Raw genomic sequence first — 19,536 nt, forward strand, 5'->3', positions numbered from 1 at the left:
ATTCTACTCAAGAAGATCTTGAGAATTTGTTTTGAGTGATCAAGGGTCATTTGAACTGAGGTGGAATTAAAAGTTGATACCTCAAAATGGCTTGGCTGCTGTGTTTTTTTGTTTCTTGTTTTTGTAAAAACATAGTTGGAAAAAATTCTGTTGCATTGTAAAGCAATGTAATTTGGCCCACATTTTTTATTGATAGGGGAGGCAAATTTAGTCTTTAGTGGTTTTTCGGGCTTGGTCGGTTGAGGCTGAGAATTTTTTTTCTTGGACCGGACAAAGGTGAATGCCTTCATTGTTCACTTGTGTGGAGCTGTTAATAGTTTATGGGTGGTGATTAAGTGGAGTGGGTAAGCCAGTTGACAGTGTATCTCAGCCTGCACTGGCACCTGGCTAATTTGCAGAAAACTGGACCTTTTGACTTGAGGCTTCCACCTGCCCCTTGGGGGTCTGTTGTGTTCATCCTTCAGAACCCTGCTTTTGGGAGCCTGCTTCCTTTGTCAACATCCTCAGGTGCAGGTACTCTGTGTGTGTCCCCAAGTTAGTCCTTGTGGCATCAAGTTTAAATGATCTCTTTTAACTTTGTCGCCGTTGGATGGCAAGCTTCTGGAAGTAAGGTTTGTCTGTTATTAGTCTTTGGACTGAGTGTCTGGTGCAGTGTCCTCTTTGCTCGGTCAGTCAGTGGCCACTTCTGCTCTCCATGGGGAATTTCTGATGATCCACTCACCTTCATTCTCACCCCGTTTAATCCCCACAGTAACCTGGGAGGTGGGTAGTATTTATTTCATCTGTAGATAAGGACACTGAGGCCCATGGAGGTTCATCTGTCCCAGGCCACGTGACTAAGATGCGGTAAAGCCGGGATTCCCATTCAGACAGTTTGACTTCCTGGATAGATCTGTCACTGAAAACCACTACACTCTGGTCTAACCTTGAGCAAAACCTCAGACAGTCCCCTACTGAGGGACGTTCTGCAGAATACCTGACCTGTACTCCTCAAAACAATCAAGGTCATTAAACAAGGAAAGTCTGAGAAACTGTCACACATCTGAGAAGACTAAGGAGACGATAAGGAGGCAATGATAACTAGATATAATGTGCTGGAGGGGATCCTGGGACAGAAAAAGGATATTAGGCAAACACTGGTGAAATCCAAGTGAAGCGTGGAGTGGTGTTCATAGTCTTGTACCAGAGTTGCTTCCTTAGTTGTGACAAATGTGCCATAGCAATGTAAGATGTTAACAATTGGGGTAACTTGCATGAGGAACGTGTGGGGACTCGGTATATCTTTGCAACTCCTCTGTAAAATCCCAAACTATTCTAAAATGAGAAGTTTACCTAAAACAACAACAATGGCTACACCACCCCAAACCCCATTGCACTCTGTGGCATCTCTGGCTTGTCACCCTCCGGGTGTCTCTGTGTCCTCACTCCTCGCTCTCTTGTACTCACCCTTCATTGCAGAGGCCCGTGTCCTTGGAAAAGCATCTCCTCCGACTTCAGCTGAAGTTGGTGGTAGAGAGATAACCAGGCATTGCTATTGGGCTGTCGGATACGCTGCCTTTCTAAAAAAGTGTCATTCTGTTCCCAGATCTCTGTGGAACCCAAGAGGGGATGGAATGTAGAGAGAGATGAAAATAGATTTTGGTGCAGGAGAGAAATAATTCTGCTTAGGTAAAATCTTGGTAGATACCAAGCAGGACAGACACAGGCACTTATGTGATTTAAAATGTTTCCATCATCTTCGTCTGCCCACCACCTTCCTGATGGGTGTGGCTTGTATTTGTCAGTTATTTTTAACTGCTTCATAGCTGGAAAGCAGCTCATGTTGTGGTTTTGGTGGTTTTGAGGAAAGGTTGGTTCCCATGGTTAGTTAAACAAGGCCTATGTGTTCTTGGGTTCCCTAGCAAGGCATTTAGAGGAAAGTTAAATTAAAGCAATATGATGGCTAGAAGCCATCCTGGGTGTGACCCTGGAAGGTTCGGGCAGCAAAACCCCAAATATAGACACTGCCACGTTGTGTCAGGAGCCCCGTGGCTTTGAAGCACTTCAGTAAATCATCATCTGTGATCTTGTGCTTGTCCGACAGACACGTTAGATGACGCCTCTTTTTTTACAGAGAGGCGTCAAGTAATTAATAACTGTCCCAAGCTACAGGTAGTGGAGCTGGTATTTGAGTCCACACCTTCTGGGGGAGCATCCAGTGTGGTTTCTGCAACGTCACACTGAAATCTCGAGTGGCCCCACGTCTCTCTGTGAGCGGCTTGGTTCCTGTAGATGTCACTGTGAGTTTACTGGGCATTGAGCAGAGCACTGAGGTAAGATTTGGAATTGAGAGTAAATTAATTCATACTGAAGCCTCATCTCGTCTGTCCAGCCCTGTCCTAGGTGCTGGGAATTCAATGGCAAGTAACACCCACTTCTGTCTCCTGTAATACAAATGACATAAATCCTAGTGTAACATCCGTCAAATAGTCAAAGCCTTGAAATAACTTTTGTTTAGATGTTCTAGGGAAAGCGAATAAAAACTGGTGGTTGCCATTTACATAGGTCTGTTGATGAGTGAATTGCTTTCTAGATGTCTTCTCAAAGTCATGACATTCCTGTGTTAGAAAAATAATAGCTGATATTCCTTTGCTTGTAAATAATGGAAGCTCAGCAAAAACCCGTGTAAAGTGGAAGGAAGCCTTTCTTGGCCTGTGTAAGGAGGGTGGGCAGGAAGGAGGTTGACCTTTAGGATAACTGGATCTGGGGAGGGAATGAAGTCAGATATGAGTCTGCCTGTTGTTCTGTGTGGTTGTTTGGCTCTCTCTCCCGCTCCTTTTTTTTTTTTTTTTTCCCCTGAGGAAGATTCATGCTGAGCTAATATCCGTTGCCAATCTTCTTCTTTTTTTGCTTGAGGAAGATTAGCCCTGAGCTAACATCTGTGCCAGTCTTCCTCTATTTGGTATGTGGGAAACTGCCACAGCATGACTGATGAGTGGAGTAGGTCTGCGCCTGGGATCCGAACCTGTGAACCCGGGCTGCTGAAGCAGAGCGTGCAGAACTTTAACCACTCAGCTGGGCCTTGTCTCCTTTTTTTTAAAATTTGTGATATAATTCACATATCATAAAATTCACCCTTTTAAAGTATACAATTCAGTGCTTTTTAGCAGAGATGCTAAATACTGGTTCTAGTGTATTGGTATATACTAATAGTTGTGCAGCCATCACCAGTATCTAGTTCTAGAACGTTTTCATCACTCCAAGAAGAAACCCCACACTTCTTAGCAGTCACTCCCTATTCCCAGCCATGGCCTACACCCTGCCCTAGGCAACCAGCAAGCTGCTTTCTATCTCTATGGATTTGTCTTCTGGACATTTCATATAAATGGAATCATATAATATGTGGTCCTTTGTGACTGGCTTCTTCCACTTAGCATAATGTTTTCAAGACTCATCTGTGTTGTAACAAGTATCAGTACTTCATACTTTTTGTCACTGAATAATATTCCATTATATGAATAAACCACATTTAAAAAGAATCTATTCATCAGTTGAGGGACATTAGGGTTCTTTCCACTTTTGGGCTATTGTGAATAATGCTACTGTGAACATTTGTGTACAGGTTTTTGCACGGACATATGTTTTCACTTCTTGAGTATATACCTGGACTGGAATTCCTGGGTCACATGGTAACTGTTTAACTTTTTGAGGAGCTGCCAGGCTGTTTTCCACAGCAGCTGCACCGTTTTACATTCTCACCAGCAGTGTGTGAGGGTTCTCCTTTCTCCGCATTCTCACCAACACATATTCTGTCTTTTTAATTGGACTAGGTTATTTTTTAAGCCCCTTTAAATTCAGGAAGTATGGATTTATGAAAAACATCAACTATTTTTGAAATTTAATAAAAATTCTACAAAGGAATTAATTAGTATGGATGCACCAGGAATGAGAAATAGCCATTTCAAGTTTATTTACTTCCTGCTATGTTTTGGGGTCATTCATTTTTATGAAGTAACGACAAACTCCTGTTCTGAGGAAGTTTGTATATTTTTTCTAAAAACAGATGGTAGCCAGAACACAGCCAGGATTTCATTAAGATAATCCTATCAGTTTTTGTTTATTTGTGGGGTTCTTTTTTTAGGGGGGGCGGGGAATTATTCTTGTCAAGAATAGGAAAAGACAATAAACCCTAGGAAATATGAGGTAGAGGACATCTGGTATTACATTCCGTGGGGAGTGCAAACATCTTGTGATGGTCTTTTATTACCCCTCTGTTCCATATCTCCTACTGTTTCCACTAAAACGAAGAATGGAATGCAGGCCTAAAACCAGCTATTTCGTTTGTGTCCCACTAGAGAGGATTTTCCGCTAGTTTGTGAGAGTTCTTAGAATCGGAATGGTTTTATTCCTTTTATAAAATCTGCATGAATTTTCCCCGCTTACCTACTTCTCTTTTCATGTTCTGTTCCTTACGTTACCTAATTATTCCCTTCGGAAGAAAGAGACTAAATGAGCAAAGTATGAGAATGGACATAGTTTACCTCTAATATATTGTAAATTCTTTAGAGCAGGAACCGTTTTATATGCTGTTGAATCTGTTGTGGTGCCTGGTATATAATGTGAGCTCAAACGATATTTGTGGAAAGGGTGGGCTTGTGGAAGGATGGCCTGGTGGGTGGGTGGATGGATTTATGGGTGAAGTGACTTATAGATGACTAAATGAATCTTCAGTACGTTGGCTGATTCTTTAGGTCCATTTTCTGTTTTCTTTTAGACACATACCTGCTGGCTTTGTGATGACTGGTTATAATTTGATTTTTGTTCCTTGCATGGTCACCTTCCTACAGTGTTTGAGATTGGCTCACCAACTTGGAGGTGTCTCGTTTCTTTCAGTGTTAAATTGTTTTTGGAATTATTTCTAGTCACTGTAGTTTAAAAGAGTAACCGAGAAACTGATTTAAATAATTGTGAGGAATGTAGGGAAAATCAGAATATAAAATCAGGACTTGATTCAGTCAGCTGGTAAGTTGGAACCCCATGACCATGGAATAAACCCTACAGAATCACACGTTTGTAATTTAGGCATCTTGCCGTTTAGCCTAGCTCGTTTTGGTTTTGATCTCGATTGGGAGTAGGGGGTGCCAATGAGCCTTTGTATTTTGACCTAGGGAACATTAAGCAAAGATTAGTTTATTGTTGATGATACCTTTTACCATTTTCTTTCTTTTTTTTCCTCCCTTTCCACCTCCTCCTATTTATACACTTTTCATATCCTCCACCTGGAAGCTGCCCTTCCTAATAGCTGGTAGTGGTGACAGAGTGTGACCTTCTGGGCAGGATACCAGGAACAGATGTGGATGTCCCATGGTCCTTCTCTGAGTGGGTGCACTAGAGACTGGAACTGTCCAAACACGTCGGACAAATTGTGTGAACTTTATAGTAACGAATGCAGACAGGCCTCAGTTTACGTTATACTGTTTTTTAGGTACCTTTATGTGCTAGTTGTTTGGGATGCTACACGTCTTCCTGTGGAAATAGTGCTGTAAATAATCCTTATAGGCAAGCCCAAGAAATGATGTTGATGATGGTGATGATGACATAGCTGAAAGCCACAAATTATTGTAGCTACAAATAGCTGGAGTGCCTTTCTTATAAAGGCAGTGCCCTTAAAGACTTCTCTAGGCCAGTCTGGGAAGTTACCCAACACTTTGGGCATAGCCTTGGGGTGAGGGGATTATTTCTGTGTGTTCTGAAGCAGACTGCCAGCAACACATTTTCCTCTGGAATTTAATGGTGGCATCAGCTCTCATGGGTATAGGACAGTTCTTGGGGTTGCCTATTTAGAAAACAAATGCCATTGCTGTTCCTCAACTAACAGTAAAATGGTACAAATTTGGGATCCTCACACCACACATTTCCAGCATTGCAGGCTGTGTGCTCACATTCTCTCTCTTGACTCTCCCTTTATCGCTTTTCCCTTCTAAGCCATTGGCGCCGGGTGGCACTCTGGCCTCGGCACCTAGTTGAGTTCTGCATCCTCTGAGGTCTCAGCCTAAAACTGCCCATGTTCTGTTCAGAGCCTAAACAGCTGTGGGCCAAGTTAAAGCATTCCTCCTTGGAATCTGATACAGTTGTTCAGAAATGATTGCCAGCCTCAGATCTAAAACCCTGCAGTCACGAGGCGAGGAAATGAGTCAGGAGATCACTCATCCTGTGTGGGCCCCACACGGTTTGCATGCTGTGTGGTGAGGGGACACAGAGGCCACCCATTGCTGTGGGGATGCTCGGACAGTCGGCCGCCCTTGCTGCTTCACTTTGTTTCCATGTCCCCTCCTAAGGCATGGGCCTCTCCATGGGGGAGAAGTCTTAGGTTCCACCTTCCCCTTTCATGTCCGAATCTCCTGGGTTTGTCCCCAGCCAGCAGCCCTCCCTTGTCCCCGCTGCTTGTGTTTGCACTGCATTTTTCAAACTCATTTTGTACGTGTAACTGTTCCTCTCTCCATACTGGTCTGCACTGTTTCCGAACTTTCTGACACGTTTTGCAAGCACTTGCATTGTAATACTCCTGAAGTGAAAGAGCGTCATAGACAGGTTTGTCTGTGCATTTCCAGTCATCTGCAGAAAAACATTAAAAGTCAGTTAATCAGCATCAAAGTGCATTTAAAACAAAAGACAACAGCACAGTGGACAGCGAGGAGGCGTCCTCTGGCACCATTGTCAAACCGTCTGCAACCTTTTTCCTTATCTTTGTCGAGTGTTTTGAATCACATTGCAGAGGCCACTCCCTCCCTTCTGTTTGCACCCAGTTTTAATGTCACCTGAAATTAGATCTGCCCCAGGTATTCTGTATCTGGGCTGATCCTACTTAGGAAGGTCGTGGAAACGCCTAGAATTGAGACAACAGAGTCGGCTTTCAATTAATTAGGTTGCCGACCATGAATGGTTTTGAAAACTCCTTTAATTTGACTGTGGCTCTGGAACTTTGTATTACTCTAGATCAGAGGTTCTCAACTAGGACAGTCCCCGCATCCCCAACAAGTAACTACCTCGTCCAAAATGTCAGCGGTGCTGAGGTTGAGAAACCTGCATTAGAACTTTGAATGTTATAAAAGCCTTGTGTCCTTTGAGATGGATTTGAGTAATGAGGATTAGGAAAAAAAAGTCTGTTACGTTGAAAAGGCATTCCTACTATCAACACCAAAAAAATGACAGTAAAACAGGAGAGATCTCACTTATATATGGAATCTAAAAAAACAAAACCAAAAACTTATAGATGCGGAGAACAGATTGTTTTGGTTGCCAGAGGTGGCGGTGGGGGGGTTAGAGAGCTGGGTGAAGAGGGTCAAAGGTACAAACTTCCAGTTATAAGGTAAATAAGTCCTGGCCATGTAGTGTACAGCATGGGGGCTGTAGTTAATCATATCATGTTGTATATTTGGAAGTTGCTGAGAGAGTGGATCTTAAAAGTTCTCATCACGAGAAAAAAAGCTTGTAACCGTGAAAGGTAACAGATGTTAACTAGACTTATTGTTGTGATCATTTCTCAATGTATACAAATGGCCAGTCATTATATTGTACACCTGAAACTAATATATGTCAATTATATCTCAATTTAAAAAAAAGGAGAAAGTTCTATTTAAATCTTTGATACCATATATAATAGCCACATCCAGTTTCTGGAATTCGGTATCCTCAAGAACAAGGACCCCCGCCTACCCACTCCCCAGCCTTCCACCCTAGCTCCCTTCTAAGCCAGGTTGCTTCTCCACTGAGTCACTGAAGGCAAAAAGAGAACTTTCTTTTGGCTACTGAATTTACTGCAGACTTAAATAGCTGTTTTAATTTATCCATTACAAAATTATTTGACCTCTTTGTCTTTAAGAAGTAAAAAAAAAAAAAACAAAGCTATTTCAGGAACAAATTGTGACTTTGTCATGTAGGTTGTTAAAGAATCCTGAACCATGGTACTTAGTGGAGGCCAAGTAAGCAGTTACCGGAGAAAAGGAGGTGTGGTGGCCTGTTGTGGGTCTGAGGCCGAGTTGTGTGTTTTGCTGAAGAATGTTCTCTTTTTCATAAATCTGTAATTAGAACATGCCACACAGCATGGTATTTAAAGTCCATGATCATTATCTCTTTTTAGGGTTGTTTCCCTACCTTATTTTTAAACTTAAGTTTTTCGAAGTTCAGGAAAATCATTTTTAAAAATCAGAAGAGAAATAGAATAGTTTTTAAAAGGGCTGCAGTCGGTTGAAATCTATGATAGTGATTTTATCTTCTTTAAAGTAGGTATCAGGAACCTTTTTGAGTAAAGGGCCAGAGGTAAATATTTTAAGCTTTGACTGGCTGCTTCCGGTTGCCGTGGTAGCAGGAAGGAGCCAGGTGAAATTCCTTGCCCAGGGAGGTACTGCAAGCAACAGGCTGGGGATTTAGGATGACCTTCCAGGGAGGGGTGCTGATAATTGAGCACCATGACACAAGGAGGCAACCTACTGCTCCTTATCTTTAGATTAGCTAGGGCAAGTCTCCTGTGTGGCCTCTTGGCCGCCCTGGTCTACATTAATGGAGAGCAGGGACTCATGAATTCAACACAGATCTTCAGCGTTTCAACACAGCCCTTACACTTAGTCATTATGGGTTTTGGGGGTTTTTTGGTATGTTTCTTGATACCTCTATCGCTCAATTACAGAAACCTGATTGGGTTTTTCTCATTATGGTATGGTTAAGAATGTTCGTGTGCATCAAGAAGTCTAAGAATGTTCATGTGCAATCGAGAAATTAATTTTTTTTAAAGTTGAAATTACCAAAGTATAATTACATTCAATAAAGTGCACCCATTGTAGGCCCACAGTTGAATGAATGTCAGTACGTTTATGCAGTTGTGCACACTCCTGTTTTGTTGCCGAAACCAAAGTGGGTTCCCTCCTGGGGAGTTTAATCAGACTCTCCACCAGAAGTAGTTGTCTCACAAAGTAAGGTGTATTTGCAGCAAATAGGAGACCATGTGGAATCGTCTCCAGAGTCATGGCGTCCCCAAACAAAGGGAAGCAGGGACATTTATTTCAGATGGGGAATGGATAGTCAAAAGGGAGGGGTGGGTATTCGCTTGAGCAGGCTCCTTTGGAAAACATGCTTCCAGGTACACTGCAGGTGATGACAATAAGGCCTGAGCTCCTCCTGGAGAAATCTTAGCATTGAAAATAAGGCAAAGCTCATTGGTGTAGCCCTGGTGGTGAGGCTTGGTGTGGGTTATGCAGGTTGGTGATTGTATCTCCTTAACATAACAAAAGGAAAAAAAAACCAATTTGGAAAAGCAGTTATCTGGACACCTGGTTGGTGACAGTTTTAGAATAGTTCCATCAGCCTCCAGAGTTCCTTTTCCACATTCACAGTCAGTCTCCCCACCACCCAGTGTGGGGCGGCTGTTCGTCTACTTTCTGTGTCTATGGATTTGCCTTTTCCAGAAATTTCATATAAATGGAACCCTGCAATATGGACTCTTTTGTGCGGCTTCTTTTCCATAGCATAATGCTTTTGAGATTCGTCCTTATTGGTAAGTCGGTCAGGGATTTGGTTTTTTGCTACTGAAGGGTTCCATTGTATGGATTTATCACATTTTGTTTGTCCTATGCCAGTTGATGGACATTTGAATGGTTTCTAGTATTTGGCTATTATGAATAATGCTGCTATGAATACTTTCATATAAGACTTGTAAAAAAAATTTCTTTTGAGTGAGTAGCTATCTAGGAGTTGAATTTTTGGGACGTATGGTAGGATTATGTTTTGGTTTTTAAGAAACTGCCAAACTCTTTTCCAAAGTGGATGAACCATTTCAGGTTCCCATCAGATTCTCCACATCCTCACCCACGCTTGGTATACTCCGTCGTTTTTATTATAGCCAGGAAATCATTTGTTGGCAGCGGAGAATGGAAGCCCTCTGAACCTCACTTTTGAAGAAGGAATGGTATTACTTGCCTCCCTATCTTACAGCATTGCTCTGAAGATCAAAAGAGATGGGAATTTATGTGCAAGTGCTTTGAATTGTAAAAAGGTTACTGGTGATTATGTGCAGAAAAGTTTTTAGCTGTTAAATTTAACGCATACCTGTCTCAGAGATAAAGATGAAAACTTGCCCAAGTTTTCGTAAAATGTGTGTGTTATGATCAAACTTGTTCCACCTGCTATTAAAGGCATTTTTTACTCAAATTATGAGCTTTCTCCATCTGCCTGCATTATACATTAAATTATCAGCCTTATTTAACAATGACAGAGTATAATGGTTTGCATATGGTGGGCAAATTTTTCTTCCCCACTCAAACTTGGATGGTCTGGTAAATGTCTGCTTGTGACTTCATTCCCAAATCCCTGTGGGTGGCCCTTTTCTGGACCTGGGCATGTGTGTTCTGTTTGAACAGAATGGAAGTAGAAAGTTTGGGGGCTCAGAGAACCGACCAAGAATGGTTATAATTTACATAGATTCTTTCAACGGTTTTATTTTGCAATTCTGATTCTATGAAAATTGTCAGTTTAAACCTTTTCAAAGTACAAAGGGAATATTTTGAATGCATTTCCCTTCCTCCTTGTGGAAGACAGCTGCTATATGTCTAGGAGAACTGGCTGGTGGCCTCTAGATTTGCAATCTGGGCTTATCAACAGCTCTTCACACCTGTTGAAAAAGACCTTTGGACTAAGGGAGTTGAACTGTGTATTTGATCATGTAGGACTGTGTCAACAAAGAGCTTTCCAGTGCTTTCAAGTGAGAAGGTAAAAAGAACCACAGCGAAAGTCAAGTAAAAGAAACAGCATGCTGTGTAGCTTCTGGGCATCAGGAGGTTAAATTAACCCTGGGGACAATTTATATTAATTCAGGAATGTTTCATGATAAAATCTTAATTTGATTCTTCATAAATAGACAGTTTTAATCATTGGGAAATGTGTACGTGAAATCCTTTTTGATAAAAATGATACAGGTGATGGTCATTGCAGACAGGATGCTTTGGACTCAGGATTTGCGGACGGAGATCCACTGTGGATTATTATTTCATGGTTTTACCTAATGCGTAAAAGCTCTCCCCTGAGATGGCTTTGAAAATTTTTTTTGGGTGTGTGTATGCATGTAGGTATTCCAGAGTTTTCTAATGTTGTAGTCTCCACGATGTGTGAATTTAAAAGAGGATGAAAACACTTTGTTAAGGCACGAGAAAGTCTTTTTCTAGAGCGAATATATGTACAAATAATGTGATTTTGGTACGGAATGATATTTGAGAGTGCAATCTTAGAGGATGCCTGAAGTAAATGGTCTTTTTGGGAGCAGTTGTTGGCCAAAAAAGAAATCAGGACTGGCAGACTGTTGTGCCATTCTTTCTTGGGGTGACCTATGTCTCAGCCCCAAGTGCAGATCAGAGGCACGTGACCCACTTATGTGGAAATGGGGAGTCCCCTCTGTTGGTGTAGTGTGTTCTTCAAGTAAGGCAGGCTGTTTTTATAGAGAAACACTTCGTCCTCATTTTTGATGCTGTTTTCCACCTTGTTCTTGGAGGATTTCAGCCCATCTTTGGAGGGATGATTGAAGAAGTATGGGGTTAACAATTTAAAATCCCCACGATAAGGAGAAAGGGCATGCCTTGGGTAGGACCTTATGTAGGATTGTAATAAGGAATGCTAGGAGAGTCACAGAACTCGCAAGGGGGTATATGTGTGCCGCTCATGGAGGAACAGGGGCCGGCGCCATTTCAACCTTGGGCTCCAGCCACCTTGATATTCTCGGAAATGCTTGTAGAACCTGGTGGGCATGTGCCCTCCTCTCCCCTCCCCCCAGCATCTAGCTAGCTGGCCCCAATGCTTTTGTTGAACTCAAGGTTGACTTAGTGGGGATCCCAAGGAACAGTGGTGGCAGCAAATGTTTTAGGTCCTCACTAGTGTATTTTAAACAGGATCATCATTGGTGCCAAGGGAGTAATTTTAAGTTGAATTCTTCATCTTCTTAAATTTTCCCTTCTAGAAGGGCAAGAGATGGGCCCGGCCCCGTGGCCGAGTGGTTGAGTTTGCGCCCTCTGCTTCGGTGGCCCAGGGTTTCTCTGATTCAGATCCTGGGCGCGGACATGGCACCATTCGTCAGGCCACGTTGAGGCGGCGTCCCACATGCCACAACTAGAGCGACCCACAACTAAAATGTACAACTATGTACTTGGGGGATTTGGGGAAGAAAAAGCTAAAAAAAAAAAGGGCGAGAGAGAGCAAATAGTTGTGTGTGATAAGTGGCCACTTAAAGTGACCTCTGTGTTGTTATATTTCAATTGTTGACTGATCTATTGCATTTGATTTATTTATGAATTATTTTAAGGAGACAGAGTCAGTGTGACATGTGGAAAGAGCGTGGAATTGGGAATTGGAGAGATTTGAGACCCGGCTCCATCGCCAGCTGTGTGACATTAAGCAAGGATTAATGCTCTGAGCTTCAGTTTCCTCCTGGGGTTGGGATGGGGGGTAGAAGAGATTCCTGTCTTACCGAGGGTTGGTATTAGCTATAATGTCATTGAGGCTCTCAGCACACAACCATGATGCATCATGGACATTCCATCACTGGAAGCTACTATTTTTGCCGTTGATAAACACTCTAAGGCATAAAGTGATGAGTTTACTTCTATATATTATTTATTTCCTGCCAGCTCTCTGTGTTAAGAGAGCAGTAGTAGGGGCCGGCCCCATGGCCCAAGTGGTTAAGTTCGCACGCTCTGCTTCGGTGGACCAGGGTTTCACCAGTTCGAATCCTGGGCCTGGACATGGCACCACTCATCAAGCCATGCTGAGGTGGCATCCCACATGCCACGACTAGAAGGACCTAGAAGGACCACAACTATGTACTGGGGGGCTTTGGGAGAAAAAGGAAAAATAAAATCTTAAAAACAAAACAAAACAAAAGAGAGCAGTAGTAGTCCCTTAATCTAGAAGTTGAACATACCATAACCAATATATTTAAAATTTTTCACTTAACATTTCAAATTAAAACAGAAATTAAACAAACCAATGAAATGAGGCTGAAATTTCTTGAAAAAGTTTTCCGTTTTCAGTGCTGTTTCAAGGGATAACTTTGGTATGTTTCCACATTAAATACGCTGTGTCATGAGGATGTGCTTGGTTAGTATCATTTTTGTTGAGATCAATGAAATTGTTGAGCAGAGTAGAGCTAACTTGAGATACTAAAGCTCCATGTTACATTCCATCACATGAGTTTTATGTCATACATCATAAAGATAATTCTTTATAATCTGAATGACCGGTGAACACACCCAATAACTTTCTTCAAATTTTTCTCCTGTGTCCTTGGAAACAAACTTTTTTTCATGTATGAGCAAGATCGGCCCTGAGCTAACATCTATTGCCAATCTTCCTCTTTTTGCTTGAGGAAGATCGTCCCTGGGCTAACATCTGTGCCAGTCTTCCTTTACTTTGTATATGGGTGCCACCATAGCATGGCTTGATGAGCAGTGTGTATGTCTGTGGCCGAACCTGCAAACCCCATGCCGCCAAGTGGAGCATGCGAACCCAACCACTATGCCACTGGTTGGGCCCCAACAAATGGTTTTTATGTTGTGAAACCAAAGGAAGAGGAAACTCAGCATAACAAAGCTAAATATTGTGCTTGTTTCATTCGTCCAATGGCGAAATAAAAAATGAAATCAATGCTAAAAATGTATGCCCCAGGTTAAAACAATAGGCTCTGGAAGTTGCATTTTTTGGGCTACGATCCCAACATAGTGCATTAGGTATCTGGTGGAATCCTAGCAAAATTCATACTGGTGGATTGGGTTTTGATATTTACTAAAACTTTAGTCCCTCTCTTGGAGAGTCCCGTTAACACGTGGATTTGGTACAAGGAGGAAGTCAGTGGAGTGTTCCAGTGCCCTCCAAATGGGCAGGTGACTGGGGCCTGGACCCGGGAAGATGAGAGCCCACAGGTCCTGAAGAGTTCTCAAATTGGGGTGAAGCAGGGCAGTGACCTGGTTAAACTTGGGGTTTCTGGACCCCATCTGTCTACAGGCGAGTGATGCTGAGCAAGTTTCTTTACCTCCAGGCCTCCACTCTCCATCTGTAAAATGGGGTGGTAATAGTGCTTGTCTCAAAGGGTGTTTATGAGTGACATGGGATAATCCATATAAACGAATTGCATTTTGATAACTCAGGGGCTACTATTTTCTTAGTCTCTGTTTCCTCTGTCCGGTGGAACTCTCTCTGTCACACTTGTATATGGTAAAGGCTGTGGATGATACTTTCTGAAGATTCATTACTTCTTTGAGAAAGACTTGCTTTTCAGAAGTTTTTCTTGAGGAATGTACTAGTCATAGTAATTTTGAGGGTAGTGTTTTGCCACAAAATGCATCCAAACGCATCGTTAAATCCTGTTTGTTTTGTTTACAGGGAACACGGGTCTGGCTGAGAGAAAACGGCCAGCATTTTCCAAGTACTGTAGATTCCTGTGCAGAGGGCGTCGTCGTCTTCCGGACAGACTATGGCCAGGTGAGCACGGGTCCCTGCAGCTCTGTGACGTCTGTGTTCTCCTTCCTTAGGTGGCCTTCCATAAGGGCATGTGTGTTCGCTCTCCCTGCCCCCTCCTATGCCTTCAATGTTTTTTTCTAAGTGATAAGACAAAATCCTAAAAGGAATGTATAATGTACACCTTGTGTGTATGGGGGATGCAGTGAAATTCTCCCAAATGAAACAGTGTTCCCACCAGTACAGGACAGAAGAGCATGACGGTTGGCTGGTTTCCTCCTTGGGGATCTTGTCCAAGAATCAGAAGAGTAAGCAATTTGAGAACAAGTTCAAATCTATTGATACTTGCTGGTTGGTTTCATGACCACTTTCCCTTAAAATTCTTAAACTTTCATAGATGGTTGGAAATACTGTCCTGCCAGTGTGACTGTGGTGTAGCCGTGTCTGATCCCTGTAAGGATGAGATTGACTAAGCCAGCTAACCCGAGCTTCCTCATCCACCTGGTTAAGCAGCTGGAGAAGTTCATGCCGTTTGTGGGAATTCCAGCTCTCCTGGTTGCCGGTCCTTAGTGGAAATGAATGAAAAGCCAGATCACTGAAAACACAACTGTGAACCCAGAAACTGGCTTGTTGATTATATTTGGACGATTGTGAAAGGTGCCCGGCTTCTCCATTTTATTAATGAAACTGATTTTAATGTTATCATGGATCCCGCCCTCAGAGGCGCAGATCAAAATTTTAAGACATAAAGAAATAAAAGGACGTCCTATGCCGGTATTTAGAAGTCATCATTTCTGAATTTTGTTTGAGAGTTGTGTTGAGAGCAAAAGCTTCAAGGTGGGGCTGGCCCGGTGGCGCAGCTGTTAAGTTCGGATGTTCTGCTTTGGTGGCTCAGGGTTCGCCGGTTTCGATCCTGGGTGTGGACCTATACACTGCTTGTCAAGCCATGCTGGGGCAGGCGTCCCACTTAGAAAGTAGAGGAAGATGGGCATGGATCTTAGCTCAGGGCCAGTCTTCCTCAGCAAAAAAAAAAAAAGAAAAAGGATTGGCGGTAGATGTTGGCTCAGGGCTAGTCTTCCTCAAAAAAAAAAAGCTTCAAGATCAGTGTTGTGCAGTTTGAAGCAGACGGGCTGCTTGGTGATCAAGACCTCTTAGCAGAGATGGTCCCCTTGGTGGTAGCTTTCTCATTTCTTGGATTAATAAGTGGTGGTGTTACTGGGCTGTTTTGCGATTCTTCAGTTCTTTTTCATCTGAGAGTCTTGAATGGCTCTTGAGTATTTATCTGGTGGTGAAGATGTAGCTGTGTTGGTAGATGTAGATTTGAGGGGCAGTGTTGGAAGGGAGGGGCCAAAGAGATGACAGTCTAACAGTCATCACCAGTGTGGATGCTACACAATGCCAGTCTGGTTTCTTTCTGTCAGGTTCGCAGGTATTGTAGGATGGTTTATGAACTAAGGACTGACTCAGTGGCTTTTGCTGAACTTTAGGGTCAGCCACTGCCCAAATGTCCAGGTTCCTGTATGCAAAGTTGGTCAGTGTTTTTCTGTCTCACCATTGCTGTGCTCGTCTTCCCTTCTCACTTTCTGCAGATGTGAATTCATTTCCTTTCATGCCCTGTACATACTTCTCAAAATGAAATAAAAAAGGAAAACAGCATTTACACAGTGTACCTGACTCGATGTAACTCTGTTCCTGAAAGTCTTATGAAATAGATTTTTAGTGGAATTCTTTCTTTTTTTGTTGACTTATTTTATAATCCCACAGATACTTTCTTTTTTATTTTTTTTAATTTTTTTAATTTTTTTATTTTTTTTAAAGATTTTATTTTTTCCTTTTTCTCCCCAAGTCCCCCAGTACATAGTTGTATATATTCCTCATTGTGGGTCCTTCTAGTTGTGGCATGTGGGACGCTGCCTCAGCGTGGTTTGATGAGCAGTGCCATGTCCGCGCCCAGGATTCGAACCAACGAAACACTGGGCCGCCTGCAGCGGAGCGCGCGAACTTAACCACTCGGCCACGGGGCCAGCCCCCCTCGTTTTTATTTTTAATGCTTTTTTTTGTCATTGTGGCAAAAACATGTAACATTTAATTTACCATTTTAACCATTTTTAAGTGTACAGTTCAGCAGTGCTAAGTGTGTTCACATTGTGCAGCAGATTTCTAGAATTTTTTCGTTTCACAATACTGAACTCTGTACCCACCAAACACTGCCTCCTCATCTCCCCTCTCCCCGCCCTTGCTAACCACCTTTCTACCTTCTGTCTCTATGATTTTTGACTACTTTAGGTACTTCATATGAGTGGAATCATACAGTGCTTGTCGTTTTTTATGACTGGCTTATTTCACTTAACATAGTGTCCTTGAGGTTCTGAGATGCCTTCTATTCCTGTCTAACTATGCTTTGCTTGGCAGAGGCCAACACAGCTCCAGCAGCCTTTTAGCGCCACTCCTGTGACATGAGGTCAGCAATCTGTGCTGGGAAGCCATTGCAGGCCCCAGTCCATTGGCAGCTCCCAGTGATGTGGGAGTGGAATGGGATGGTCAGGTCAGTACTTCTGTTTGCTCCTGACAGTATTTATGGATTGTGGGTTAAGAAAGAACTGAACCAGAAAAGTATGTACTTAAACATGAACACAGCTCTCAACTTTGACTTCTCGTCTTCAATCAGTCATCAAATCCTTGGTCTTATATTGTCTGCTCTATCATTCCCAAGTATAACAAGTATAATTAGCTTGGCAATTCATGTAGGAATTGCAGGGTTTCAAATATGGGAAAAGGGAGACGAGATTGCAAGAAGTGGTTTCAGACGTGGATCAAGAACTGGCAGTGGCCCAGAGACTCTAGTTTCTTTCTCTCCTGACCTGCTTCTTCCTCTCCCTACATCAGAAGTTCACTGCGAGACGTGTGGGCGTGGTCACTGAGGATTAGGAGAAGTTCATTAACTGGTCCTGGCACCCAGGACCGGAATACCTGCTTTTTAACTGGGCAGGAATACATTCTTGAAGGAATCAGGGTCAAAGATGCAGAGCATGGCCTTGTTCTGGCCAAGCCTGTCTATGTTACTTTGCAAGGAATTGGCTAATTTCAACCCAACTTAATGTGTTATTAAAGGGTGTTAAGATCTTGATATATTTCTGGGGGAAGGGGAGATCGGAGAGTTATTACTTAATGGGGACAGAGTTTCAGTTTTGGAAGATGAAAAAGTTCTGACGATGGATGGTGGTGATGGTAGCACAACAATGTGAATGTACTTAATGCCACTTCACCACACAGTTAAAAATGGTTAAAATGGTAAATTTTATGTTAGTATGTATATTTTACCACAATAAAAAAAAAAAGGGATATCAGTGTTGGAGGTCAAATGTTAACTGGTAAAAGCTGTCAAATGGGTCTTTTTCTATATATTTAAAAGCAATTCAGGTGAAATTTTTATGTTACCAAAATGTGAGCTCTCAGAAAAACAAACAGCTTACAAAACTGTTAGTTAAATTACCTTTTGGTTTCCAGCAGTGCGTGCATCTGAAACTTGACTGGATGTTAATCACCTGGGGGTGGGGTCTTGTTCAGATGCAGATTCTGATTGGCAGGTCTGGGGTGGGGCCTGAGAGTCTGCATTTCTCACAAGCTCCAGGGTGCTGCTGATGCTGCGGGTTCCTGAACCACCTTTGAGTGAGGATTTAGATGCGGCCCTGGAAACTGCTTAGGGTCATGGTTACCTCCAACCAAGGGCAGGAAGTACTTGCAACCCCCCTGGTAAACCACCAGTACTACTGTTTTAGAGGAAGCAAAGATAAGATAAGGTGCAGGGCTTTAGATAAAACTAGAACATTTTTCTTTGGTCTTTCACTGAAGCTTTTCCTTTCTTTCACCTTGTCCTCTCTCTCTGCCCTCCCTTCCAGCAACAATTTCACCTGGAGTGTGGCCAGGGGTTGTGCTGACTGTAGCATAATAGTCCTCAAGTGGATTAAAAAGCAGTTTTAAAAAATCCTGTTTAGTGTTAGAAACCAAGCAGAGCAGTGTGTAACTGAAATCCTAAAATGGAACCTCCGGGACACTGGCGAGGCAGGAGATAATAGGGTATTGTTTTTTTGTGAGAGCACTGAAGGGCACGTTTTCTTGTTTCCTGCCGTCTCAGAATTGCTCGCATTCACTCAGCTGTTCTTTCTTTGCCAGGGAGATAGTTTTAAAGTTATTTTAAAATTCCATTCCACACTAAAATTTAAACTACTGTAGGTTGTTTCTAGGAATACAGAGGACCAAAATGTTCCCATTTGACTCATAACTTATGTTATACTCGCCGTGAAGTATTTGCAGATGGAGAAAAAAATGTGCAAGTGATGTGCTAACACACTTTGTTGAAAAATATGCATAGTTGTGGCCTCTGGAGAACGCGGCACATGGGGCAGGTCAGCACGTGCCCTGAAAGTTAGAAATTACTTGTCTCCTTGGACAACAAGCTTTGGAGAGAGTTTTAGAAGAGCAGATTTTTAAAAGCACCATGGTTTTGCAGGGTTTGCATATTTTAGATCTGTCTAAAACGCCAACTCTTTTGAAAATGAAACATGGAAGACAGCCTGGAGCATTTGTCTTTTCTAGAATATTCATGAGGTGCTCGGGCCATCCCTATTGGCCCCCTTTAGGGACATTATAGAATTGAGTTATCTGATCTAAATTAGATTTTTCACTTTGAGAGAAAACCATTATCTTTTCTGAAAAGAGCCTCATTTGATGATTGCTCTGAAGTAGCTCCGAGTGACAGCAATTTACCTAATTGTATTTTAGAAGATAGTTATTTAACTTAGCGGGTCGACCTGATCAAGACTCAAGACAATTACTCTCTGCCATGATTCTGCTGGGTTTCTGTTTTTGTTGTCTCTCTATGCGGGTCCTCCAAAATACTTTACCAGTGGGGCATTTTATCACCCCAGTCTACAAGTACTGCCCTTCTCATTCTCTCCTTTTTTTATTTGCAACAAGTGTAATTAGACTTGGTTTTAAAAGTTTTTCTCCTCATATTATTAATCTACAAAAAGGCCATTAGATTGCCTGGTACTTTCAAGTGATCGC

The 19,536-nt window shown here is 42.4% G+C and overlaps 1 protein-coding gene across 1 annotated transcript in view; it reads left to right on the top strand.

Moving 5' to 3' along the window:
* Nucleotides 1-19,536, top strand: part of MYO10 (myosin X) — a 209,897-nt gene that overhangs the window by 31,381 nt on the left and 158,980 nt on the right. The window contains exon 2 of the mRNA XM_046671550.1: nt 14,395-14,493. Coding sequence (XP_046527506.1) covers nt 14,395-14,493 — 99 coding nt within the window. The remainder of the gene's footprint in view (nt 1-14,394; nt 14,494-19,536) is intronic.

Source organism: Equus quagga, chromosome 9 (assembly GCF_021613505.1).
Source record: "Equus quagga isolate Etosha38 chromosome 9, UCLA_HA_Equagga_1.0, whole genome shotgun sequence".
Lineage (NCBI taxonomy): Eukaryota > Metazoa > Chordata > Mammalia > Perissodactyla > Equidae > Equus > Equus quagga.